This window comes from Ochotona princeps, chromosome 21 (assembly GCF_030435755.1).
Source record: "Ochotona princeps isolate mOchPri1 chromosome 21, mOchPri1.hap1, whole genome shotgun sequence".
NCBI lineage: Eukaryota > Metazoa > Chordata > Mammalia > Lagomorpha > Ochotonidae > Ochotona > Ochotona princeps.
The window spans coordinates 19,907,218-19,933,185 of record NC_080852.1 but is presented as its reverse complement, the minus strand read 5'-3'; the positions used below and the strand labels follow the sequence as shown (position 1 = coordinate 19,933,185).

The 25,968-nt window shown below is 55.6% G+C and overlaps 1 protein-coding gene across 3 annotated transcripts; it reads right to left on the bottom strand.

Annotated features, from left to right (window-relative positions):
- Nucleotides 1-10,714: 10,714 nt before the first annotated feature.
- On the bottom strand, nt 10,715-24,668 carry FAM3D (FAM3 metabolism regulating signaling molecule D). 3 transcript variants are annotated; one of them, XM_058678780.1, is made up of 9 exons: nt 24,530-24,668; nt 22,992-23,099; nt 20,734-20,757; nt 17,395-17,512; nt 16,347-16,405; nt 14,922-14,972; nt 13,219-13,303; nt 11,704-11,830; nt 10,715-11,112 (listed from the first exon to the last, which is right to left on the bottom strand). In XM_058678780.1, the coding sequence occupies exons 1-9, from the start codon at nt 24,540-24,542 to the stop codon at nt 11,023-11,025; spliced, it is 675 nt and encodes a 224-aa protein (XP_058534763.1). In that variant the 5' UTR covers nt 24,543-24,668; the 3' UTR covers nt 10,715-11,022. The 3 variants fall into 3 exon arrangements, with proteins under 3 accessions (XP_058534763.1, XP_058534761.1, XP_058534762.1); XM_058678778.1 differs by lacking the exon at nt 24,530-24,668 and having other exon boundaries at nt 22,992-23,225; XM_058678779.1 differs by lacking the exon at nt 24,530-24,668 and having other exon boundaries at nt 20,734-20,754; nt 22,992-23,225.
- Between the last annotated feature and the right edge of the window lie 1,300 nt (nt 24,669-25,968).

Below are 25,968 nucleotides of genomic sequence, written 5' to 3'. Positions count from 1 at the left end.
CTGAGTGTAGGTTTCTGCTTTGGTGAAAAGGGGAAGTTGACAACTTTATGGCTGGGGTGGTAGTGAGGATTCCATATCTAGTCACTAGAAGGCATTCTTAGTGTTAGCACCAGGAGGTGTCCATTTTACAGATTAGAACAGTGGAGCCCCAAGAGAGCACTGGAGACTCCTTAGGCATCTGAACTGGCTTGGCGTGGTTTCAGTCCAGCTGAAGGGGTTAGGTAAGGCTGGGCTGTACTACGCAAGGTCTGGCAGAGGCCGTGTCCTGTGCTGCGGTGGGTGGAGTCTGAAGAGCGTGACCTTCTCTGACATTTCACGGCCATGGGATTGGGAAAGGTGCATGTCACATTGGCTGAGAGTGGCTAAGGACATTGCTGTTCTGAGGTCCTGCTCTTGGACCTAGGGCATGAGGGTAGCTGAGGACCTCTGGGGTGAAGATGTGTTTTATGGTCGGGAAGGCTACATGCTGCAAGGAGGCAGATGAACGAAACAAGGTCAGGGAATTCCAACCAGAGCCGCCTTCTCTCTGCCATCTCGGGCACAGGGCGCGTCCCCAGGTCTCCTCGCTCTGCTGTTGGGGAACTTTGGGTTGTCATCTCTCTCTTTCTCAATCTTGTCCTTTTTCTCTTAGTTCTGCTTTGAAGGACCAAGTAGAAAATAGTCATGTTCTCCTGGTCCGGAGCTTGAGGAAGATGTTCTGTTCTTCTGGGGGAAGGGAGTGGTTGGTGGGGCTTGGGGGCTGCGGTGGCACTGAGTCAGCCAGGGAGGTTCTGTCCCCAAGCCTCAGAGTCAGGAGCTGGGAGGCCCCATGAGGCTCTGGAGGAGAGCTGGCTTATGCTGTGACCTCCACTCCCCCAGACCTGGGCAGGTGCTGTCCCAGCCTGATGTTGGCTTCTTCATCCTTCCATCCCCACGTGGACATCCAGGAAGGCCACCATGACTGCTCTGCCCTCATTGTGGCCCTCCTCTGTGCATCCTTCCTCAGAGCTCCTGGCACCTGCTCAGTCACTGCCAGAGGTCAATTTGCCCCTCTTTAGGGTACTCACTCCATGGGCAGGGCCAGGTCCTATTCACTGATCTGTGTCCTTTGCTTGGGACCATGGGGTGCCCAGTCAATGTTTATTGAATGAATGGTGAATAAGCAATGAGAGGTTCTTGCATTTGGCCAGCAAACTATGCAAGGGGACAGTGTGTGTGTGTGTGTGTGTGTGTGTGTGTGTGTGTGTGTGTGTGTGTGTGTGTGTGTGTGTAGGGAGCAGGCAGGTGAAGGCAGAGCAGGAAATGTGGGAATTTGGGTTAGACACAGAGCTATTGGAAGGAAAGAAGGGGACATGGGGACAAAATCAAGGGTCCTGTCTTCTGCCCTGCCCCCAGCCTGAGGTTCTTCGGGGCTCCCCTGCATGAGCTCCGCCTTCTTTGATGGGAAATCGGCCTCCCTCTCGCTTCCTTCCCTGAGTCCGTTGGTTGCGCACCTACTATGTGCTAGGCCTTGGGACCACACTGGAAAGTAAGAGTCAGATGTAACCTCCCTGGGCCATGGATCAGTGTGGCGCCACACAGGGTGTCACGAGCATGACAGGGAGATGGAGAGCCGTGAGGGCAGCCAGCATGTGACAGCATTTGCTTTGCCCTGGGCCGGGCCAGCCTGCAGTGCCCTGAGCAGCTTGCCCTCTTCTGGCCCTTTCCCAGCAGCTCCCAATAATCCTGCAAATCCGGCAAGCTCCGTGGGTCTGATTATGCAAAGGCATCTTAGAGACAAGCTCACCCTCCCACTTCCCTTTGCTAAGTCCCTGCTTGGCAAACATTTGAGAGCCGTGGAGAAAAGGTCTCCTGGAAGAGGTATCCATCAAGCTTGCATCTTCCTTCCCTTCTCCTTCAATTCCCCCTCCCTCTCAAGTTGGGCTTCTAGCCTTAAGGGAGGACAGGGAGAGTTTGCATCTTGGCAGACAGGACAGTGAAGAACAGAACCAGCATGAACGGGGCTGGCTTGGCTAGGGAACTAGCTGGACTTCCATTCCCATTAGCTCTGCCACTGGCTGCCTCTGTGCGCAGTGCATGAACAGAACACCTGTCCTAGGCAGCCCTGGGCCTTCAGCCCCTGACAGTAGCCAAGGACAGAAGAGGCCCCAATGAGAGGCCTCAGACAGCAGGAAAGCTGAACCCCTCCCTGTCTCCCAGGGCTGCCCTGTGTGCTGCTGCCAGTCTTTCTCCTCCCCACCCATCACCCCCAAACCCTGTCTCTGAGAGGACTTTTCTGGGAAAACAAACAAACAAACAAACAAACAAACAAAACAACAATTGCAATGCTAAAACTTTCCCAAGGGTTTCAGCCCAGGCCATCCAGCAGGGGTTGGTACACAAGACAGGCACGGACAGCTCTCAGTGAAGTGGGAAGCAGTGAGTTGACCACTTGGCTCAGGCCTGGGAGGCCAATGTTAGGGACTTGCAAGACAAATGCAGGTCCATGAGGGAGCCTGGAATTGAATGTCCAAGTCCAGGTTCTGGGAATTCATGCTCCCAGCTCCAGCCCTTGTATGGTATCCAACCCCAGAGCCCCCCAGAAATGCGGCCTTACATGCACAGGTGCCACGCTGCTGGCACTGAGGCTGGTGGCCAGTTGTCTGTGGGTGGGGTAGGGCAAGGCCTGTGAAGCCCCCAGGCCCTGAGCACAGAAGGTCCCCGACTGGCTGGAAGCTCTGCTGCTGCCATGGCGAGGTTCTTAACACATTTTGAGCCAAGAGCCCCATGGTTTCTTTTTGCAGCATGTCCTACGAGGGTCAAAGTGCTGAGGTCAGCACCTTGAACTTTGCAGGATGGATGGAAGCCTCAGATGCTGCACTGAGGCCAGACAAGCAGTGTCCAGGGCAGGCGCTAAGGAGGGAGCAGCACTGAGAGAGCATTGTTCTCCTGTACCATGGGTACAACAGCTTGTCCCTTGCCAGGCTGGGGGTGCTGGAGGGAAACGGTTCAGTGGTGGTCAGAGGGCTGGTACTCTGCCACCAACATCCTGAAGCTCCTTCCTCCTCCTCGTGCTCCTAGTCACCAGCTTCCCTGTCCCTTGGGATCTGCCAGTTGGAAGTGGATGCACACATGCCCTGAGACATGGGAGCAGGTGGGGCAGGTCCTGGGCCTGACAGGCAGCCAAACGAGGGCCAGTGCCATGAGTGCAGGCCACTGGAGGGGCCAAAGCCCAGAGGTAGGGTGATCCCTGGAGACCAGACCTAGCAAGGGGGTCACTGGCAGGAAGAGGGCTCTGCCCTGGCTGGGGGAACACAGGAGCTCATGCCTTCCTCTCCTGAGCTTTGGCTGTGGGACAGTTTTCCTTGGAGAACACAGCACTGATGGGTGGGGTGCAGACAGGAGATGCAGTGATGGTACCGGGGTGCTGATGAGGTCTTCCTGTGTAGCTGAGCTGGGCTGTCTTGAGCACCCACCCGGTCCATTCCTGCCTGGGCCAGGATCATTGACTGGGGAGCCCTAGGGCCTGCCCGATGCCTGTGAATTGGGCTCAGTCAGGAGGAAACCCACCTGTAAGGCCGCCCATCCAGTGGAGTTCTTTTGCCTGTGTTTCCCTGCCTGTGTTTGTTTCAGTTAGGGAAACCCATGTGTAAGGATGATGAGTGTCTGGGTGGACAGGGCCAGGGTCAGGGGCCAGAACTCCTTGGGAACGTGAAGAACTGGCTGATGTGGAGCATGGAGGGGTTTTGTAGAGAATGTCAAGCATCCCAGCCTTTGGGGTGTGAGGCTGTGGGCTTGCAGATGTGGCTGTCTGGCCCGGTGCTGCCAGGCACCTGCAGCTCTCCCAACCACTGCCTGTGCCCGCTAAGCACCTGCTCTGTGCCAAGCACCTCACTGCTCCTACTGTGGAGGTTCACGGAGGTTAGGCAAGCTGCTCCACTGTGGTGCTGGGAGGATTTGTACCTCTATCCAGAGCTCACGATAGGCTCCCATCAGGTGCTGGAGAGCAGTTCCCTGTGGGTGGGGTGGGCATGAATCAAGATGAAGTTAGGCACTAGAAGAGAGTGAGGAGGATAGGGCATTCTGAAGTTTGGAGTCAGGCAGAGTCGGATCAAAATCCCATCCTCTCCTTAGGTGGGCTCCATGTCCCGGGCTAAGAAATCACTTCTTGGAGTGGGTGTTTGGTGCAGGAGCTAAGCTACCACTTGAGACACATGCATCTCATGTAGGTCTTTGTTTGTCTTTGATATTAATATAATAATTCATTTATTTCCTCTGAGCCTGAGTTTCCTCATTCTATTTTAATTAATTAATGTGTTTATTTGAGAGCAAGAAAGAGATAGAACTCTCCATCTGCTGGTTCATTCCCTAATACCTGCTGGGGCTTGGCTAGGAGCCTGCAACTCCATCTGGGTCTCCCACATGGGTGGCAGGGACCCAAGGACTTAGGCCATCCCCTGCCACCTCCCAGGGTGCATACAAGCAGGAAGTTGGGATGGGAGTAGAGCTGGGACTGGAACACAGTGCTGTGCTGCGGTATGCTGCTATCTGTCACTGCATTAAACACCCGTCCCATGTCCCCACGTCCCTCCTGCAGTGGGTTATCTCGGGTGTTTGAAGTCACAACCCCCTGTCTGTCGGGACCCTGTGTGTGTTGGGCAGAGAGCTAAGCACTTCACAGGCACCATCCAGCCCCATCGTACAGACAGGGGCCTAAGGTCCAGAGAGGGGTGCGGGTTCTGTTATCGAGATGGGCGGGACTGGGCCCTGGCAACCTGACCACGTGATTGACGTGCAGGCCTAGGACCTTTGGGGCCATGAGCACGTGTGAGTGAACAGTTGCAGAGTCCCTCCACCAACAATCCTGGTGGACCGGAAGAAGGCCTGATGGGCTCCATTCCTTCCCTTGCACCCCATTACACAGCTGCAGGGGCCACAGTGCAGAGGCCCCCACAGCAGAGAGCCTAGACTTATACAACCATGGGTGACAATGCAACTAGAGTCTTGGTACTCACAGAACATTATGTGGGTACAGTCACTTGGCCCAGGGGCATTCCATACTCTTTGCACACTTGGAGTCACTTCATGTTGTTAATAGGAAACCCTCCAGGGGGCAGTGTGGGACAATGAAGCAAAAGGTGAAGTGACTGGTCCATCTTCTGCCTTTGGTACCAGCCCTTCGGCTGGTGTTACCACCATTACTACTTTTTCATCTCTTGCCCTGCATCTCCCTGCACTGGACACTCCCCCAGGCCACAGGGAGAAGGAAGCCAGGGAGCTGGTACTCGGGTCCACAGGAGACGGGGCCACCCCTGGAAGGCTGGCTTTACCCTGAGCCCCAAACAGCTTTCTAGGTGCAAATTCCAGCTGGGAGCTGGGGAGGGAGGCAGGAGGGTAACACTGGCTCTCAGGTGGCTGGAGGTTCCCTCTCCCTTCCAGGGCTTTAAGAGGAGGAGGGGGCAGAGCTCTTATGTTCTTCCCTGCACTGCTCCCATGACTCAAGGCAGGCACCAGGCTTGGATGGGCCGGAGGGGCCTGGCTGGGGTCCTCCCTGCTGGCGCTGATCTCAAGGGGGCAGGGGTGGGGTCGGGCATGGGGAACGTGAGGGTCACAGGGGCTCTCTTGTGCCTCATTTTCCCAGGCACAAAGGCGGCTTTCACAGCTGCTCCTAAGCCTGCTGCGCATCAGGCAGGCTTAGAAAGATTGGTCCTGACACAGAGAGGGGCTGGTGCCCTCATGCTGCCCTCATGCTGCCCCACCCCGCCCCATTCCCTGCAGCTCTTTCCCTCCTAGACCAGGAAGAGAAACCTGGGAGGCGGCAAGAACCCGGTGGTCCTCTCCCTGTGCACTGATGGTAGCTCAGCTGGGGAAGCTGACCTCTGGTCATTCCAGTGGGCAGACGGACAGCTGTGCTGCACATAGTTCAGCAGAAAGGGCCAGACCACGCAGGCTGCTAGGGGTGGCCCGAGGCATGGCTTAGGGCAGGCAGGTGTGGGTATGTCAACCTTGGGCCAGCATCCTCCCAGATCCTGAGTCTTGCTCAGCATATGGTCTCTGAGAGGTGATGCCTGTATTCATCTGGGGGGCTGGAGGGAGTGTGCCCTGTCTTCCCAAGCCAGGGAAATGTGTGGGGTCCAGGCAGCCGTCGTCTACAAATGCTTCCTCCCCTCCGGGCCACCCCCTTCCCTCTCCTTGTCACTGGTGTGGGATGGAGACGAAGGCTGCGGTCAGCCCTGTCCTGTCCCTCACAGCCGTGTGACCTGGGGGCACAGCCGGACCTCCCTGAGCCTCTGTCTCTTCTTTTTTGGTTTAAGATTTTATTTACTTATTTGAAAGGTGGGATTACAGAGAAGGGGAAGGGAGGGAGAGAGAGATTGACCTTTCACCTCAGGTTCACTCCCCAAGTAGCTGCAAGAGAAGCCAGGAGCTGCTTCTGAGTTTTCTTTCAGAAGTACAGGGGCCCAAGCACTGGGCCGTCCTCTGCTGCTTCCCCAGGCACATTAACAGGGAGCTGGATCCACAGTGGGGCAGCCGGGACTCAGACCAGCATCCATGTGCGATGCCGGCACTGCAGGCAGCAGTTTCACGTGCTGTGACCTGTGGCTGGCCCTCTGTTTTCTGTGTGGCATGGGCAGGGAGCCAGTCATGCGGCACAGGACTGGAAGGGGGCAGGAGTGTGTGGTTGTGACGTGCATTTTGTTGTGTCAGATTGTGTCACTGCCCACCTCAATCTTACCCTTGACCAAAGTTGGGCCAACTGTGACCCCACCCCTCGGTGATCAGTCATGAACACCGTGTCTGATGGTAGCTGAGTGCTGTGGTCACTGCACTGTTCCTAACACCAGGGGCAAAGCCATGGTGCCCTGGGGAGCTCCTGCCAGCTAGTCTGATCAGCACAGCACCCCATTTCCCAGAGGGGCACTGGTGGGGACACCCTGCCACCCAGCGCCTGCCGGCAGTAGGTGTGAGAAGTCCAGCCACAGTTTGTGACATGGCAGCTGGCTGTGGACGGTCAAGGATCAGGCGTTCTAGATCCTGCTTTGCTGCTAGAATAAATCCCCTGTGAGCCGCGGGGCTCTGGGACCTCACTCCTTGGGCTCCTGCCAGCCCAGGACCTTCACACTCACTGTTCTCGCTGCCTGAATGTTTCCCTTGGACCCCTGCTCCTTGTTTCTGATCTCTGCATGACTTTCCCCCTTTATCCTCAGTTATCACCTCCTCTAAGATGTCTTCTCTGACCTCCTGTTGAAGCCGTCCCATAAGCTGTTTTGTTATTACTATTACTATTGTTATTGGTGCTCTTCTCAGCAGCTCTGATTTCTGTGTTTGCGGTCTGTGTCCCTGCCTGGGTGCGACCCTGTCTAACTCATTGCCTGCCCTATGCTCCGAGTCTAGGCCAGTGCTCTGCACATGCTGGTTGTTACACAGCTCTCTGGAGCAGGAAGCGATGAAGGAGTGCATGAAGTCGTGTCCGAGTGCAGGTGCTCGGCACAGCCCTGACCCATGCTCAGCGCTTGGCCATCACCGAGCCTGGGCTGGCTGGGCTGGCTGCTGTGTTGCTCTCCAGTCCCTGTGACCTCCTCAGCCCAGAAAACACATGGCGGCTTTCCCCTCATCCTCCCTGGCCAGTCCCCTGTCGCTCTGCCTGTTCTCCCTGTTCTGGTCATGGCTTTACTGTAAGGAGAGAGTCTACGACACTGCAAAGGGTGGGCAGGTATTGCACTGGCAGGCGGCTGCTGCTGGGCAGGTGCTGCCCAACAACCCCGAAGGCCAAGCTCCCTGGGCAGCTGTCTGTGGTTGCCCCTGGCATGGTTCCTGCTGGGAGGGGATTTTCCACCCTGAGTAATGTCCCCTGTCTCCTTGGAGTTGGCTGAAGTTAGGACTGGTGAGTGGCACTGGATAGACACCTGAGTGGCCGACTGAATCCATTAATGCCAGACTGTGTGAGGGTCAGACTGCATGGCACAGGTGCAGGGGAGTCCCGAGCTCGGCACATGGCTGGCCCAGAGTAGATCCTTGAGACACAAGTTCAGATGACTGAGGGGCTGACAGGTGGGAGTAGAGGTCCAGGGGTGGGGTGCTCTGTACCCCTTTGCCTCATCTCCCCGTGTGGTCCAGGTGCAGCTTTTAGCCTCTGTTTATCCATCTGTAAAGTGGGGCTACCACCTGTTCCTTCTCTGCTCTCGGCCTTATGGAAGGAAGCTAGGCAGACACCTGGGAGGAGTTCCAGACAGGAGGAGGTCCAACCCCCCTATCTAACCCACAGCTCGCTATCCTTGTCTCGCACTGATGGTGGCCGTGGAGGTTTGGCCTCGGGATCTGGGAGATCTCAGAGGTCTTCCGAGGCCTTGGCAGGAGGGGGAGGGGCAGTGGAGGAGGCAGCAAGAGAAGGAGGAGGACCACTGGCTGCCTCCAAGCTTTGTCAGGTCTGTCTGAGTAGCTATGGGGACAAACAGATCCCGTTCTTACCCTGAGGTAGCCTCTCTGTGTGTGGCTCTGGACAAGTTGCCTGACCTAAGCTGCATGTTCCAGTGGGCACCGGGGAGGGTGGCAGGAGGCGTGGAGTGGTGGTGGTTAACGCTGGTTCCCACCCAAGGGCTCAGGGCAGGGAATGAGGTCACTCAGTGGGCCAACTCTGAGCAGAGCATCTGGGAAGCAGCGACAGTCCATTAACGTCAGGTGCTTCCACGAGGCCACTCTTAGTCCCTGCAATCAATCCATTGTCTGCTGCACAGCTCAGGAGATGCCCTTTGATCTACCCAGTGCCCTTTCCCACCCTGGTGCATAGGTGGAGAGTGGCCACCTTTCCAGTGTGTGCTGGACTGCCCCCTGCTGGCTAGGACCAAAATCACAGTGCTGGCCAGCCATGCAGCAGGAGATTGGTGCCCATCCTGGCTCCTGCAGTGGGAATCTGACTCATGCATGTCAGAAGGGAATGGGGAGGTTAAGTGTTAGCCCCAGACGCATGAGGCTATAATTGGCTTGCTGAAGTTTAAGGACAACACTGGCTCCATGTTTTAGGCATGAAACTTCCTGAACACCCTTGGGATGGGACCGTTTCTCCCATGCCCTACCAGGCCACGACACTGCAGCCTCTTACTTACCAGGTCTCCCTTCCTCCATGCAGCAGTCCTAGTTTTCTTCAGATGAGCTGGCCAGATCATGCCATCCCCCAGCTTAAATCTCTCGCTGTGGGCTTGTGCCTTTCTTGGCCACTATCTTGCCCCAGATGCTCGACTGACCTTGGTGTCTGTGTGTGTGTCGGGCGGAGTCCCTTTGGGGCCACAGTGCCCTGGGAATGACATTGAGATCCTGCAGGGCTGGTGTTGTGTTGCACTGAGCTAAGCTGCTGCCTACCACTCTGGCAACCCATTTGCATGCAGGTTTGAGTCCCGTGTCCGATCCAGCTCCCTGCTGATGCACCTAGAAAAGCAGAGAGTTCAAGTGCTTGGGTCCCTGCACCCTCACTGGAGACCCGGATGGACTCAGCCTCGGGCCCAGCCTCAGCTGTTATGGTCATTTAGGGGAGTGAACTAGCAGACAGAAGATTTCTGTCTCATTCTTTGTCACTCTTCTCATCAAATAATTCACTCAATCTTAGAAAAGAGGAGTCTTTCTTTATTGGTTCTTTCCAAATCATAGAAGGTATTCTTGCCTCTTACAAGCACACAGAGGTGTTCGTGGAAATAATGGAAAATTTCTGCCACAATCATTCCCAGAGTGGGGCTGATCTTGTATGTGTGTGTGTGTTTCAGTCTGTGGCTGATCTTGTTTGTTTGGTGTTTGGAAAGGGTGGACAGAGGAAGATGACCAGCTGGCTGCCCTGACAATCCCATAGACACCTAACCCCCTGGCTGAGGGTTCCCCAGCCCTGTCCTCTCTGCCCTAGCCCCTTGGCACTTGGGGAGCCCTTCCTGTTCCCTGGGTGAGGGAGCTTTGAATCCATTGCCGCTGGCAGGCTCCTGCACTTCGGGCTACTACAGGCAGCCTGTTGTCCCCTTCTACACTTTGTGCCTGGGGTAATGAGCCCTGAGCCTGGGAACCAACTCTTCTCTGAGTCCCCCCCACCCCAGGCATCACATTCCTTGCCTGCTCCCCTCTCCTCACCCCTGCCAACTTTGGCATGCTCCAGGGGTCCACCAGCAGCTGCTGTGGATGCAGACACCGGTGTCTGGGGCTTCACATCACTCAAGGATGTTGGGGTTGATGGATAACTACCCCAGCTCTCTTGTGGGGTACACAAAGATTCCTAGATGACCCTGTTGGGACTTGGCCCCAGCATGCACAGAGGGAGCTGGGTTGACCATCCTTTATCACCTTCCCTGTCTCACTCCTCCCCTGTCTCACTCCTCCCCTCCCCCACTGATGGCTCCCGGAATCCCCTCCCAGGTAAACTGCCTGCCTCCCACTCCTGTCTGGGGGAGCCCAAGCCAAGCCTGGCAGGATGTCTGCTGGAAGTCGGCTCTCACTCTGGCTATTTTCTCTCTCTCTCTCTCCCTCTTCCACTCGCCCTCCCACCAGCCCTCCCGCCAGCCCTCCCGCCAACCCAGCCCTGGAGTCTCTAGCTCTGGGTTGAAGGGCAGGTTGTGACGACACTCCCTGGTTCCTGTCCTTTGCTTTTCTGGCCTTGTCAACCTTATGGTTACCTTGGGCAGGAAGGATTCTTCCACACCTTCACGAGATCCCTGTGCTAGCAACAGAGACCCCTACACCATTTCTATCCCAGGGAGAAACTTCTGGAGGCTGGGAAAGCTCATTCCACATCAATAAAAATAAAATTTAATTCTGCTCAAGTGTGGGCTATCAGTCCCCAGAGGAAGCACACCTGTGCACTCCCACACACAGTGGCTTCCAGAAGGATCTTCTGAAGCTGGGTGTCTCTCAGGCCCACTCAAGTTCATAGGGGCAGTGGGAGGGTTCAGGTTCCAAAGACCGGAAGTGAGTTGCCATGTGTGCAAGGATTACTGGCGACTCTGCAACCCGTGCTGTGTCCTGCTTGGCATCTGCCTCCTGGGTCTGGCAGGAGCTTCTCAGGTGCCCCACCCAGGGACAGCTAAAGCCGCTCTAGAAAATCTTCCTGGGTACACAGCCCTCCATCTCCAGGAGCTCTGGCCAGCCTTCGTATTTGTTTGTTTCTGGGCTGTTCTTGAGGTACTGGAGAAGAAGAGACAGAGAAACACAGAGTTAAGGTTAACAGGGAGGCCGCTTAGAATCCCCGCTTGCGTCTGGACTGTGCTTTTTTAAATTCTTATTTTGAATGTTTGAATTATGTGGTACAACTTCGTATAGACTTTGATTTCCTACCCCCCAAACTCCCACCCCACGACAGATTTTACCCATTTTGCTACAATGGTATAGCCCTTCATAAGGAATCACAATTCCATGAGTCTCTTGTTTAAGTGTACCCTGACATTGCTGGTACAGACAATGTCAGACTGGACTATGCTTTAAAACTGGTGGTGCAGGGTTCTTGCTCATGCAGGATGTGGGCATTACATGAGGCACCAGTTTGAGTCCTGGCTGCTCCACTTCCGATCCAGCTTCCTGCTAATGGGAAAGCAGCAGGAGACAGCTTCCCAAGGTGGGCAGGCCACTTTGGGAACCAGGTGGCCCTCCATACTGGCCTAATGTAGGGAGCTGTGCTGGGAGACTGTCCTTCCTGCTTCCCCATCCCAGCTCCCTGCCTACCTGGGGTCCTGGAGCCCGTGCCCCTTCCCCAGGCAGGGAAGGCAGCCAAGCACCCACCTGCTCAAAGGGGCTTTTGCTTTTGAGGTCTCGGGCCCCCAGGAAGACCCAGCTGTCCCGGAAGCCTACATCTTTTGCGTAGGTGCTGCCCAGGTCAGATAAGCGCTTCCTGATTTCTTCGGTCATCCTGCAGGAGGACAGAGAGGATGGTTGGGGTGTGGGATGGGCTGAGGGGACAGCCCGTAGCAGCATGGGCACAGGGCGAGGTCTCGCCGACTCGTCCCACCCTTTGCTGGGCACTCAGGAGGACAGTGCCAAGGAGCCAAGCCCTCCCCCTCCAAAGGCCTTGGGCAGGGCTGAGGAGGCCCTGTTTGTAAATGTGGGCCAGCTGGTATTGAGAGCAGGGGTCAGGAACATCTGGCTGTGGAATCGGGCTCTGGCACGGCATCCCCAGCTGGGATGTGAAATGCAGAAAGTCCACAGCAGGCGGGTTTTGAAGTGGATAACTTAAAGTATGACCTGTGGTTTTGTGTTCTAAATATCCAAACAGCCCTTGGCAGGAAAAAGTCTCCCTATTTCCCAATGGGACATCACCAGGAAGTAACTGACAAACAATTCCCCCTCCTCTAGACACAATCAGCATGAATGGCTTAATGCAGTCATGCAGCTCTCAATCCCAGATACATTCTGAGAAACACAGCATCAGGTGACTTCATTATTGAGCCAATTGTTATAGGTGCAGTTAGCAAACTAGGCTATGATGATGTCATTGGGTGATAGCATCACAGCATGTGGTTGGACACCGAGCAACAACACGTCACTGGGCAGTGCATGACTCGGCATGATTTACTTTTGTAGCACTGGAGGGTAAACATCTTTCTGTGTCCTTAGACATTGCTTTTCTAAAAAAAAAAAATCCATTCATTAGAATGGCAGAGACCGAGCTCTCCCACATGCTAGTTCACTCCCCAAACACCTGGAACAGTTAGGGCTGGGCCAGGTCAAAGCTGGGAACCAGGAACTCCATCTGGCTGTCCCTACAGCCCCCTCCTCCAGGGTATACATGATCAGGAAGCTAGAAGGGGAAGCCAAGCCTGGACTTGAACCCAGGCACCCTGAGATGGGATGGGGGAGCCCTGAGTGGCGTCACAGGTGACCACTGTGCTCAATGCCTGTGCCCTTTACATAGTTTCTGCTCCATCACTTTGGATGCAGAACATCTTGAAGTGCATGTAATATAATACGAGGGGTCTCCAAAAAGTTGCCAGAAAATGTGTACTGTACAGTAACTAGGTGTGGATCTCAAAAACATTGTGCACCCAAGTAAACTCATGTTTGAATTCTACTTTGCATAAACTTTTTGTTTTCTCTAAATATCACAACCTCCATGACCACCCTGCCCAGAGTGGATGGGGAGGTTCCAGGTTGGTCCTGCTCTAAGCAGCCTGTGAGGAACCCCTGGAAGATCTCTGTGCATAAATGCCTCATGACTTCCCTAGAGAAACTGCCAGAAAGCAGAAGCGGCACTGTGGCACTGCACAGTGATGTGGCCCAGCAGGAAAGCTCCCTACTCACTTGGTCCCCGGGTCATCATAGGAGGCCACCAGCACCAACGTGTCGCCTGGGATTTCTGTAAGAAACTGCAGCAGTGGCTTGGTGTCTGGGGGAGGAAGGAACACAGCGCCAGTTATTCAGGGGAAGTGTCCGTCACACTCACACTCTTCAGCTGTCCTGCTGCTTGGGGTCAGCCTGGGACAGGCTGGCACTGGGATCAGAAGCCCTGAGGAGGCCTCTGTCCTGGCTGGGCAAGGGAAAGGGAGAGACTAAAAGAGGGGGGCATTGGGAGTGACATGCGGGTGGCTTTGTTCTCTGGAGTGTCAGGGTTTCATGGGTGATTCTCACCCCACTGCCCATCACTGTCACCGTTTCAGTTATCAGTAGGTCATCACAGTTAATGGTGTGGGTCCAGTGGACCTCAATGGGAGTGTGGAGTAAACGGAGATCCAGGGAATGCCAGCTGTCTAAAGTCTGTGATTGATACCTGCCCCAGGCCACCCTAAACACCCACAGGGTATGAGCCACAGAATGAATGGAGGCCTCCGGCCCTCAGCCCTTGGCCTGCCCTCCCTTCTCACCCTTGCCCTAGCTCTGTCTGGAATCAGCGGGGGCCCTGCATGCCTACACAGGGACAGTGTAGGGGCTTGTCTAAGCTTTGGCCACAGCTTAGCTCCAAGAACAGTGCTACCATCTTGGAGGAGGGTCACATTTTTGGGTATTTGGAAATATACATGTTCAACACCCCACAGTGGCAAGCCTGCGTGGGAAACTGAGGTCAGATGGCAGGCTGTCCTTGTAGGGCCCATCGCCCTGCCTGTTTGCTAAGGGCTGGCCACCTGCTGCACTGAGCCATCAGCAGAGACAGAGCTGAAGACCCTACTTTGAGAGGTACCAGGAGATAGGACTGAGGGGCCCACCAGTCCCGAGGAAGCTACTGGTAGGAACATGGATGCTGGTGGGACTCCAGTCTGCGGAGGGCCACGCCCTGGCTTCCCCTGGAAGGGGGAGGAGGCGGTGACTCCCCAGGGACAGCAGGGAGAAGCCCAGGAAGCGTGGCTGGGCGCAGGGTAGAAGGGCAGCTGCAGGAGGCACAGGGAGCTGAGAGCCTCACAGAGCACCTTCCTGGGCCTCAGGAGGCCACGACCCGCCCTTGGGTGCTTGAGAGATCCCTGAGGCCTGGAAGCAAGTACCTGGCAAGGCTGTGGTCATCGGGATGGTCCTTGAATTCTGCATGTCAGGGCACATATGCTTTGGCTTCAACTAGCAGCGCTGGCATTTCTTTTCCTTAAAAGTATACTTGGGCCTATAGGTTCAACTTGTACTCAGGCAGGCTAGAAGTGCTGGGCAGGAGCAAGGGGTTAGGGGCTTGAGTGCCCGGTCCCCTCGCCCCCTGGGCTCCCTGAATGTCTGACATGGGTTCTACTTGCACTGCAGCAAGGCTCTGGACACCTTCAGTGTAGGCCTCCCTCCTTGTCTGGCCCCAAACTCATCTGTCTGCCCAGACCCAGTGAGCACACCTCCCACCTGTGCCCTTGGGTCCTTGTCTTGAGCCCTGCACATGGGGAAGCCTCACTGGGACAGCGGGAAGGCAGTCTAAGGGCAGCAAGGGACCTGGAGTTCAGGCTCTGTCCTCTCCCATGAGAACAAGTGCCAGCAGCCCTCTCCGCACTCCCTGGTCCCCTGTCGTGTTGGGGTGTGTGCATGTGCCCACACGGGCTTACCTCCAGAGTACATGTCAAAGGAGCTGTGTCTCAGCAGCAGTCCCGTGGTTCCTGGGGGTCGAGAGCACAGGGATTACTTCTGCAGCGTGGGTCATGCCACTTGCCATTGGGCCAACAGTGGCTCCATGGGCTAAGGTCTAAGGGAGAGAATGAGGATGAAACAACATCTAGTCGGACGGCTGTGGCTGAAGCTGTGGGTGAGAGTGAGACCCATGTGAGACCACACGCTGGAAGGGCTTTGGATGTGAAAAGGAATAGAACCCATCCAAGTCTCTGTAGTACATGTCTCAGCACGTTGACCTCAGTCTTGGGCAATGGGTTGTGGAAACTAATGTTTCACTCAGTGAGTATTGGACGAATTTAAGCTGCAAAGCCGTAATAAGAATGGTAGTTGTCATCATTATTCCCATTTAAATGGAATATCCGCACCCTGAGCCTTCCAACGGGCAAAGGCTTGTGCTGGGGCGACTGGCCGCCCAGAGTGCAGGAATCTGCGTTTGGCTTTGGGTTTTGTGGCACAGTCCTGGTCCTCCAGGGAATGGGCTGTTTGGGAGGAAAGGTGCAGTTCTTGCAGTGTGCCACTAGATGGAGGTGTTGCAGAAGGGATGCCAGCTGTGTGAGTGACTTCCCCACCAGAGTGCTACAACCCCCTTGAAACTGCTTCTGTGGCTGCCTGTGCTGGTGGATTTTTCTGGAATTGGAGCAGGTGTGAGGGTATGGAGTGCTCAAAGGGGAGCTGTGCCCCACTGCAAGCTGAGAGTCGCCCGGCTGCGTGTCTGCCTTGGCAACCCTCTGCTTGCTCTGGCTCTGCACAGGACACAGCCCAGCCTGCATGCAGTAGGTGCTGCATACATGCTCGGTCAGCCCGATCTGGGCTCACACTTAATTGATTTTGTTGGCTGTGTGACTTTGGGCAAGTGTGGAGTATTGGGCATAGCTCTGTCCTCACACACATTAAGTGTTCAACAGATGTTACTACGTCATACTGTCTTTGGTGCTCACACTGTGAGAGGCCTCGACCTGTGGGCTCACAGCTGACCCCAGGGCCCTGCACAGGGCCTGGCCCACAGTAGCTGTTCTCCGTGATTCTTGAATGAGTGAATGATGGTGTCCACCCAGTGTGTTACTACACAATGTCCCCAATGGCCTCGTGTGTTAGAGTGTGTGGGGATGGGCTTCAAGGTGAATGGCTTTGAGGATGGACCACATTTCCAAGGAGAAGTGTGTGTTCTCTTGTTTGGTACTCCAAGTAGAAACAGGTGTTTGAGGCCTTTGGTGCCACCCCCGACTCCACTAGCAGTCATGCTTCCCTGTCTGAGTGCCATGGGACCACCCCAGTGCATGACTAAGCCAGTGCATTTGTGCCAGGCCCAGGCTCTTGGCCCTACCCGTGGTGACCGTGGGGAGGATTTCCTAGCCGCTCACCATTCACCAGGGCGATGTTCAGGCCTCTGCCCACGTTGTTTTTCACCGGACTCATGATGCTGTAAGGATGATGAAGGAAATTAACCCCAAACGTCACACTGCACAGTCCATGCTACGGCCCTCTGCATCTGGGGCTGGGGACCCCTGAGGAAGCCTGTCTTGTGGCTGGCTGGCTGCTGGGATGGGGCCCTTGCTCTCCTTGGCTCGCACAGCCGGAGCCTCCTGGGGTCCCTGGCCGCAGTCCTTGGCCTTGGCATGGCCTGGTGACGCAGGCCCAACACTGGGACCCAGTCTTGGCTCTCGTGCAGTAGGGTGTGAGGCTGGGCTGAGATGCCAAAGCAGCTGGCGGCCTCTCTTGTTGATCATATAGATAAGTCCATTTTCAGTGTAGAAAATGACGACAGTGGACTGAGGCCTTCAGAGCTGAAGATGTGACAGGGAGTCTTGATGATCATGGTTGTTGATTCCCTGGACCCACCTGGTCCTGATGTCTACCACTGCCAGCCCCTTCCATGAATGAGCCAACAGGCTCTTGCGTTGAGTTGGCCAATTGTGGTTAGGTGTTTGGAGTCTGTGAACTCCCACCTCTACCCTCTTTCACCGGGTGGTGCCAGTGTCCCAGGGCCTTGCCTGCCTAGGTTGGGTAACAGGCATAGTCTTCCTCTTGCCTCTGGGTGGACACCCTGGTACCTGCTACATCTGGCTTCAATACCTCTTTCTACCCTGAACCCTCCCCACAGACATCCCCCTTTTGGAGGTAAACACATCATTTTGACTGTCAGACCCAAGTTCAAGTCCTGGTCCTGCTGCAGACCTGGCAGCTGACCCTGGCTGCCCTCACATCTCTGTGTCTCCCTGGGTCTTGAGGCGGGTGTGGCTGATCTGGCTGCGGTTTGAATGCCAGCTGTTGTGACTTACACACCTGCCAAAAAAGGAAGCCTGGGACAGGTGTAGCCTGATTTCCCTAGTCCAGCCCCTGCAGTCTTAGCATTTTCTTGCAGATAAATGAATGAATGAAAAGAGACCTGGATGCCCTTCAGATACTTACATCTGATTTTCAAAGCACATAGAGGGACCCACGACGTTGGCGGCCCCACTGCTGATCTTAAATGCAAAGAAGTTGGATGGGCAGGTCTTGCTGAGGCCACACTTAGTCTTTGGGGTCTCTGTGGTGGGGAAGGAGGTTACAAGAGATCAGCCTGAGTGGGTGGCAGCAGCCTGGGAAGGAGCAGCAGGGAGGGGAGAAGGCCTCTAGTGTAGGCCTGCACTGACCCTGTAGGGTGCCCCACCGACCCCATCACACACACATGGGCAGGGCTGTGTGTCACCTACTACAGAAGCAAGTGGGGGGGGGGGGCTGTACATCCCAGGTGTGAATGAGTGAGGGGCTGCCAACCAGAGTCCCCACAAGGAAGGCACTCTGCTGAGAGCCTGTCTTGGGGCTCTCACTGACAGCCTGCAGTGGGCCCTCGCCCAGTAGTTGGGAGTGCCTCTCTGGCTGGGTTCACCTGGCATGTGGGCCGCCTCCTCACTTCCTCTTCTTTGTTGGGTGGTGCCTTCCCCATGGGGATAAGCAAGGACTACATGAGGAGGGTTCTATGCTGACATACTGATTCCCTTGCGGCTCATTTGCTGAGCCACCTGCTAAGCACCAAAGCCCGGGACACAACAGGGAACAAAAGGGAACAGGCAGGAGGCTCTGGTTGTACCACTTAGTGCTCAGGGTGGTGTTTGGAGCCCACGGGGCAGTCAGTGTGTGCACCTCTGCTGACCATGGTGGTTGCTAAGACCTTCAGAGGGCAAATCCAGGAAAGCCATGATTGGCAGAAGACTTGGTCCAGACCTTGAGATGTAGCTTGGAGCATCCCAGCCCACTCTGGGACCTCCATGGGCAGGGATGACACCTGTGCTCACAGTGTGGCAGGTCCTAATTACTCCCAAAAGATGCCTTTCAGCACCACCTAGTGGTTGGACAAGGCCATGCTGGGGAAGGGCTGGTGTACAGGGAATTAGACAAGGGTCACTCCCCCCACCCCCCAAAGGGATGGCCAGGACTGGGCAGCCTTTTCATCCCCAGCCCCTGGGCCAGGCGTTGGGCCCAGCACCCCACTGGAGCATGCTCATCTGCTGGGCTCACGGTTGCCTAAGAGAAGCCCTACCACTATGGGCTTGCTGTGTGCCAGGCACTGTGCCAAGTACTTTATACTCAGTGTCTCATTCAACTGCCCCAGCAACTCCTGGACCAACACTGAGCAGGCACTCGAGAAATCTGTGTGGGATGAACACAGGCTGGGGTCTTGTTTAGAGGGGGAGGTCTGAGCCCAAGGCTGTGAGGGCTGTCAGAGCACGTGCTGCCACAGGCTGGGTGAGCTCGGGACACCCTTGAGTAGGCAAAGGTTCCCCAGTTAGGAGTGAATGCAGCTCCCGTGGGGGATGCTGCTGGATTTGGCTTTCCTGGCCTCAGTACACCTGGGCATTGCCATGCAGACAGCGGGGAGCAGGCCAGGGAGCAGCTGGGCAGCAGGAGAGGGCTGGCAGTCTAGTGGACCTGCCTCTTCCCCTCCCTCTCGTGTCCCCGGGTCCCAGATGCCCACTCCCCAGTCCCTGTCCCCTCCCATGTTTGTCCTGAGAGTAGAGGTCCTCACCTGTGCTGGGCAGGGCATTATTCCAGATTGAAGGCCCACCACGGAGCCAGCCAGGAGTGAATCAACTACAGCTAAGCCTGAGCCAGCCGCTGTCAGTAGTCCGGCTTAAGCAGCCTTTTCCGGAATTGATAGTCTCACCACCCTGTCCTTCACTGTCAAGCTCTGGCTGAAGGGAGAGAACACCCATGGGAGGTCTGAGGCCCGGGAGGCAGAGCGTCGGCTCTCTGGGATCTGGCTTGTAGTTACTATTCTCAGCTGCCTGCAACCTCGGGGTCCACAGCCCCCCAAGGACCCTCGCACTGGTGCTCACAGCAGGACACAGGGAGGGGGAGACTCTCCTGCCAATGTGACCATCCAGTCAATCTCTCTCTGAAATCGGGGAGCTGGTTTAGATTGGAGGTGTCAGGTAGGTGAGTTCTGGTTTAAATGCCAATGTAAGACTTGTTAGAGGTTTAATGCAAAAGCTCTTGAGGCTGCCTATGTAGCCTTGGAAGGAAAGAATGCCGGGATTGATTGGTGATGTCTGCCCCAGGAGCAGGCTGGTTGACAGGTAGTACATGTGTCTGAATTCATTCCCTGTCCCCAGCGGGTGACAGGTGCTGTCTAGCTGTTCCTTAGCATGAAGATGTTGTGCCAATACAGAACATGGCAGAGGAGGCTTCAGGGAAATGGGCTGGAAGGTGTGGGGGTAGCTGCCATCTCTAATCTCACAGCGCATCGGGTGGGCTCCCTGCCCTTCCTAGTGAGATAAATTCCTGCTGCTGGAGCCACAGCACAGCCTTTATTGGAGCCCCCTTGTGTCTGGGTCAGAGATGGAGGGGTCTGCAGGGCCTACCTCCTGCAGGGTGCTGTAGAGAAAGTGCGGCTTGGAATGATGGGGTTGGGAGACTCATTCCTACACTGCCTGGTAGAGCTGCAAACCCTCGTGATGCCTGTACAAGGGGTTGTGTGGGGGTTGCCCCACGTCATACCCACGGTGCTGAATACAGCATCAGGCAGGCAGCAGGCACCCCCAGCTCACCCTCGCTTCATCTCTGGCTCTCAGCAGCTGGTCCTGGCCGATGTCCTGCCACCCACTGTGGCTGCACCCGAGACCCCTGCCCCACCCACTCCCACCTTGCAGGCTCTCTCACTACCATTCCTGTCTGACTCTCCAGCCAAGCTCTCCACAGGAACCCCACGTGTTCCTGCCTCTAGACATTTCCAGAGACCGCCACTGAAAGGCCATCTCCCTGGGGAAGCCTCCCCTGACTCCTCTCATTGAATGGGGTGCCCCTCAAATCCAGAATATTTCTCCTACCATTTTGGGCTCATCCCACATTTCTACTCCAGCAGTAAGCACCTTCTGTTTGTCTCTTGGGGGTCCTAAAGCACTCAACATGGCCACCTCTCACCCTTGCACTTGAAGCAGAACCCTTAGCTGGCAAGGAGTGCCTAAGTCAGGCTCCTATCTGGTGGGGGTATAAAAGAGGGTAGGCAGTGGCTAGGTATGGACCAGGCTGCAGGTGGGATGTCCTGGGGCCAGAGGACAGTCCAGCTTTACCCATCTGACCTGCATGGTTGAGGGGGCATCTGCAACAAGGATGGGGGGAGGGACTTCAGAAGGCACCACTGGCCAAGTGAGGGGAGGACAGCTGCTGGGACCCCCAGGGCTGGGAGAGAGACCCTGGGCCATTTGGCCCTGAGGCATGGCTGGGAGCTGGTCAGGAGGTGGAGGGGTGGTGAGGCGGGCCAGTACTCACCAGTCTCCTTGGAGTTCAGACCTGCTGGAGAGAAGACCAAGTTTATTAGAGAGAGAGCACACCCTGGCCCCTTCAGGATGCAAGTGGGAGCCCAAGGAATGGGCTGAAGGGACTTTAAAAAGGTGCCACTGCAGTAAGCTGCAAGTCCCACCCACCTTGCCTGGGAGTCCTCTCCTGCTGGTCCCAGCCATCCCTTCATGCACACACACCCACGCACATGCAGACACTTAAGGTACATGTACACACATATGTACACATGCACACACACGACTCTCCTGTACAGAAGCTGGGCTCTGTCCTGAGACCTACCGAGCTGGAGCCCTCACCCCTAGGCTGTGACTGTGTGCCATTGACCTTGCTCGAGCCTTGGTTCCCTTGCCTGCCCATGGAGGCCCTCACAGCCCCCTTGTGGATCTGTGGAGAGGATCTGGTGTGTCGGTTCCTCAGGGACTAGCCTAGGGCTGGCCCAGGGCCCCTGGAAAGGGTCCATGTGTGTGGCGGTGGTTGAGCTGTACTGGGGTGAATCTTCCTTGACTGCCTGTAGTACCTACTATCTGTGTTGGGCTTTAGGGCCCCGGACACTTGTGACACTTGATCTTCTATTGTGTCCTACTTGGTAGCCTAGTTATACATCAGGTCTACCTACTAATGCACGCACACACACACACACACACACACACACCCCTTGCCTCTGCTCCCATCTCCAAGACCCCCAGCAGTGGAACTAGACCCTTCTGGCCAGTCATCATGTGACACTGTCTTATCAAGAGACAGATCCATCCCTTGGCTTGGAATGTGGCTCTGGCTGGTGGGGGGGTGGGGTGTTGTGGGGGAAGAAGTACTTCAGCTAAGCTAGATCACACATGTGCGTGGAGAGCTGGCAGGTGTCATGCCTGCCCTGAAAGAAGGTTCTGGCCTATGCAAGTGCAGCAGCCTTGGTGGAGTCCCAGCATGCAGGGAGACTCTGTGAGAGACCTTGGATCCAGCCACACCTGCATGGACAGTCATGGACTTCCCCATTACATGACTCAAGACACCTTGCCTGGTGAAAACCAGTTAGAGCTGGTCTGACTCATCGGAAACCCCTGCCTCACTGGCCAAGGGAGTTAGGAGTTCTTTTTTGTCCTATTTCTCTGCCACAGATCCCTTAGATGATTTGGAAAACCACCTTGGAATAAAAGAGTTCTTTCCCTTGAGACATCTGGCACTTAACTACTCCAGTCGACTGCAGTGACTAAGCGCGTACAAGAGAAGTTAGACTGAGTTATAGGGAAACTCAATATGCCAATATAGGGAAAATTACATATCAATATAATAAAAAATAGTGCTCCAGTAATATATGTGCTTCAATATTATGCATTAAGTAATAACATGGGGGTGAGTACCCAGGATGGGAAACTGAGGTCAATGAACTGTACCCCTTTCCTGGCTCAAACAGGAGTTGCTTTGTCAGGTCATCTTTCCTTGACACCCTGCTTGGCACTATCAGTCTTTGCGGTGACTCTGATGCTGTTAACCTGTTTCATATTTGCACACATTGTAATCGAGTCTGTTGTCCCTCTGCCTGTCCACGCATCCATCAACCATCCATCACCCAAGCATCATCCATGCATGTATCTGTTTTACTCGTTCAGTCCTCCCAGTCCTCTGCTCTCTGCCAGGTGTTATAGATGGATGCTCACAAAATAAAAATCCTTGTTTCCAGGAAGTTTCCAATTCTAGAGGGTGGGGACAGGTAGAATGAAAGAACCCAATAAATAAGCAACATAATGATGAGTGATGAGTGCTCTGAAGGAAACAAGCTGACCTGGCAGAGTGAGTGTGAGCTGGAAGGAGGGGACATGGCTACCACAGGAAAGGCACAGGAGGGCGTGTCTGAGCAGAGAGCTGAAGGCTGAGAAGGGCTGAGAGGGGCAGGAGCAGGTGAGGCGACGCAACACACAGACACTCGCCTCCTTCCCTCTCTGCCACCTTTGCTTCTTCCCTCAGTCCTCCTTTCCTGGGATCACTTCTCCAAAGCAGGCACAGGCCAGGCCCAGGCCCAGGCCACAGCCTTGGGAAGCCTTCCATCCTTCCCTGTTGCTCATGGGGCTCCAGCCTGCCTGACAGCCTGGGGTTGCCTCTCTCACATCCTGCCTCCTAGGACGGCAGGTTTCCATGAGCAGGTGCACACTTTGTCATGACTGGCTGCTTCCCAGGTCACCCGGGGCTGGAGGAAGGAATGGGGTCCTCAGCTCCCAGGAGAGGGCTCCACTCACCCATCCAGCGTGGCAGACGGATGGTTCTCATGGTGAAGTTGATGTAGCTGCGCACAAAGATCAGGGTGGTGACCAGGACAAAGGTGAGGGCCAGCATGCGGAGCAGTCCTGTGGAGCAAGGAGAGGCTGCCAGGAGGCCACAGCACCAGAGCCCACATGGCAGGTGCAGACTGCACTGCATTTCATCAGGGCTGCAGGACAACAAGTGAATCTATATGCCATGGCCGAATAGTGAGGTCCTGTGTTCCCCAAGGCGGGTTCCCTGGGGGAGAAAGTGCACCTGCTGAGGCTCGGCCCTCCAGAGTGCTCTACACATGAGGCCTGGGAGGATGCCCTTGGTGCTATGAAGCAAGGGCTGGGAACGGTGCCAGGGGAGCTGGAGGCTGATACTGGGGGTGAGACCTGGAACAGGAATCAGGAAGGCTGCTGGGTCTTTGGGTGGGAGCTCAGCCTGTAAACTGGAGTCCTTTAGTCACTGAGGAGTCATGGCAGGGCCCTTGCACTAGACTTGTGCCTTGTTGGAGAGAATGTGAGAGTTAGCAACTGCAAGGCAGCCTCTGGGGTGCCTTGACAGCAAGGAGGACTGGCCCTCCGCATTTTCCGTCAACTCCTCAGAGCCATCACCACCTCCAGCTACTCCATGAGTTTCTGTGCAAGCCATGGCTGCCCCCTACTGAGTACAGGGACTGGCCCTGGCCCTCTACCGAGTACAGGACAGTGGAACCACCCAGAACCTCCTGCTCCCTTGGCTGTCTGAGGAGCAGCACTCAAGCTCTCTGACTCAGTTCCCCTCTGCCCTGTCACCCAAGGTCAGCGGCTTCCTTCTGAGCTGGTGTCAGTGGCTTTGTACTGGTTGCTGGCTCATTGGGGGTGCAGGCTGTGATCCAGGGACCTGAGTACCAGCTCCCTGTGGGTGGGTGGATGCCTTGTCTTCTTGGGCAACAGCTCACATTCACTCTGCTCTCACGCTGTGCCAGGTCTGACTCATTTCCCCCATTCAGGAAGCTGAAACTCGCACAGCCAATCACCTCCCTGTGGTTACTCAGGCGTTAAACGGCAGAACAGGTGTATGAACCCAGAGGAGCAAACAGACTTCAAACCAGGGCTCCTGTCTTCTCCCAACTGGGAATGAACTCAGGGCGGATAGGAAAGGTGTCGTGCCTTTTCTGCTTGGTGCCTTAGTTTCCCTTTTAACGCAAAGGGGTAGAGTGAGGGTGACAATGAGAAGAACTTTGTCTTCCTTGTGCCTTTTTTTCTGAAGAGTCTAGAATAGTCCCCCTTGAGGTTAAATTTCCAGGCAGGGCCAGGTGTTTTCGAGATGGGGCCCATCCCCAGGACCGGTGCCAGGTGCAGCTGTGGTGCCTGGGTCTTCCCACCCTGGAGCCCAGAGGCAGGAGGTCATGCCAGGCTCCCCTGGGTTGGTTGCTCCTGGACTCCTGACCTGACCATGAGGACAGGCACACCAACCCTCCAGCCCCCTTGCTTTGCACAGTGGGCAGACACAGCTCACAGGAAGCGACCCCAGTGCCTGGTCCTACCTGACACTCTCATCCTGTGCAGGGGAGGGGCAGCTTGCGGTCAGCAGAAACCTAAGGAGAGAAGAAAATCAAGTGGGCAACTGGATCTGGAAATGGTCGAGCCCGAGGATGGGGAGCAGGTGCCTGCCTCTGTCCTACTGGCGGACTGGATTCACTCACTCACCTGTCCCTCTGCCCACCCAGTCCCCATCTGTACTGCCCATACAAAACTCTGAGCTAGCTCCTGCAGCTCAACCATCGGGAGGGAGGAGCCAAGTGCTCCTTGCTGATGGACCAAAACGGAGAACCATCTGACTCACAGGTTACAGATGTGGGGGCACTGGTGCTGTGTATGGATGGAATGCAGCATCTCCCTCAGTAGGCACAGCCTGCACTGTGGGGATGAGTAAGTGCGAGGCACTGTGGCTCAGCCCAAGGCTACTCAGCTTGCAAAGGTGGGAGCCAGAATTTGAATGCTTGACCAACCCTTCCCTTCCAGTCCCCTCCCAAGGCCACAGGGAAAAAAAATTTTTTTAAGATTTATTTTTATAGGAAAGGCAGATATACAGAGAGGAAGATCTTCTGTCCGATGGTTCACTCCCCAAGTGGCTACAACGGCTGGAGCTGAGCTAATCTGAAGCCAGGAGCCAGGAGCTCTTCCAGGTCTCTCACGTGGGTGCAGGGTCCCAAGGCTTTGGGCCGTCCTCCACTGCTTTCCCAGGCCACTGGCAGGGAGCCGGATGGGAAGCGGGGCCGCCAGGATTAGAACCGGCGCCCATATGGGATCCAGGCGTGTGCAAGGTGAGGACTTCAGCCGCTATGCTATAGCGCGAGGCCCCAGAGGAAAGTTTGAAACCAAGGTTTCCTTCCTTCATGAGTCCTGCATGGGGTAAGGGGCGCCATCTTCCCACCTGGCACTGTGGTGCTTGCATATGGTAGCAGTTATTGTGAATGCAGCTTTAAAAGCCCCAGGAGGGTGGGGAGCAGGGAAAGGAAGGGGAGCAGAGGGGCCGGGACATCAACCATGGATGGGAGGGTTCAGGGGAGGGAAGACGAGCAGTGAAAGGGACAAAGGGGAGACGAAAGAAGGAAGAGGGGACGTGCCTGGCACAGTAGCCTAGTGGCTTAAGTTCTCTTGCATGGGGCGGAATCCCATACTGGTGCTGGTTTCTGTCCTGGTTGCCCTGCTTCCCATCCAGCTCCCTTCTATGTCCTGGCAAAGCAGTCAAGGACAGCCCAAAGACTTGGGACACTGTACTTGTGTGGGAGATCTGGAAGAGGCTCCAGGCTCCTGGCTTCGGATTGGCTCAGCTCCAGCCGTTGTGGCCACTTGGGGGATCAGCGGATGGAAGATTTTCCTCTCTGTCTCCTCTTTATCTGCCTTTTCAATAAAAATAAATAAATCCTTTTTAAAAAAAAGGGAGAGAGGATTGGGGAAGGGGGAAAGATAAGCAGAGATG

What these genes read in the sequence shown, in the direction of transcription:
- FAM3D (XM_058678778.1), bottom strand. Translation starts at nt 23,172, where the DNA reads ATGCAGTGCAGTCTGCACCTGCCATGTGGGCTCTGGTGCTGTGGCCTC. An exon ending in ATGTGCTTTGAAAATCAGAT is followed by an intron (nt 16,406 to 17,394) that starts GTAAGTATCTGA and finishes TCATCCTTACAG; the next exon opens with CATCATGAGTCCGGTGAAAA. An exon ending in TATGATGACCCGGGGACCAA is followed by an intron (nt 11,831 to 13,218) that starts GTGAGTAGGGAG and finishes GTCCTCCTGCAG; the next exon opens with GATGACCGAAGAAATCAGGA.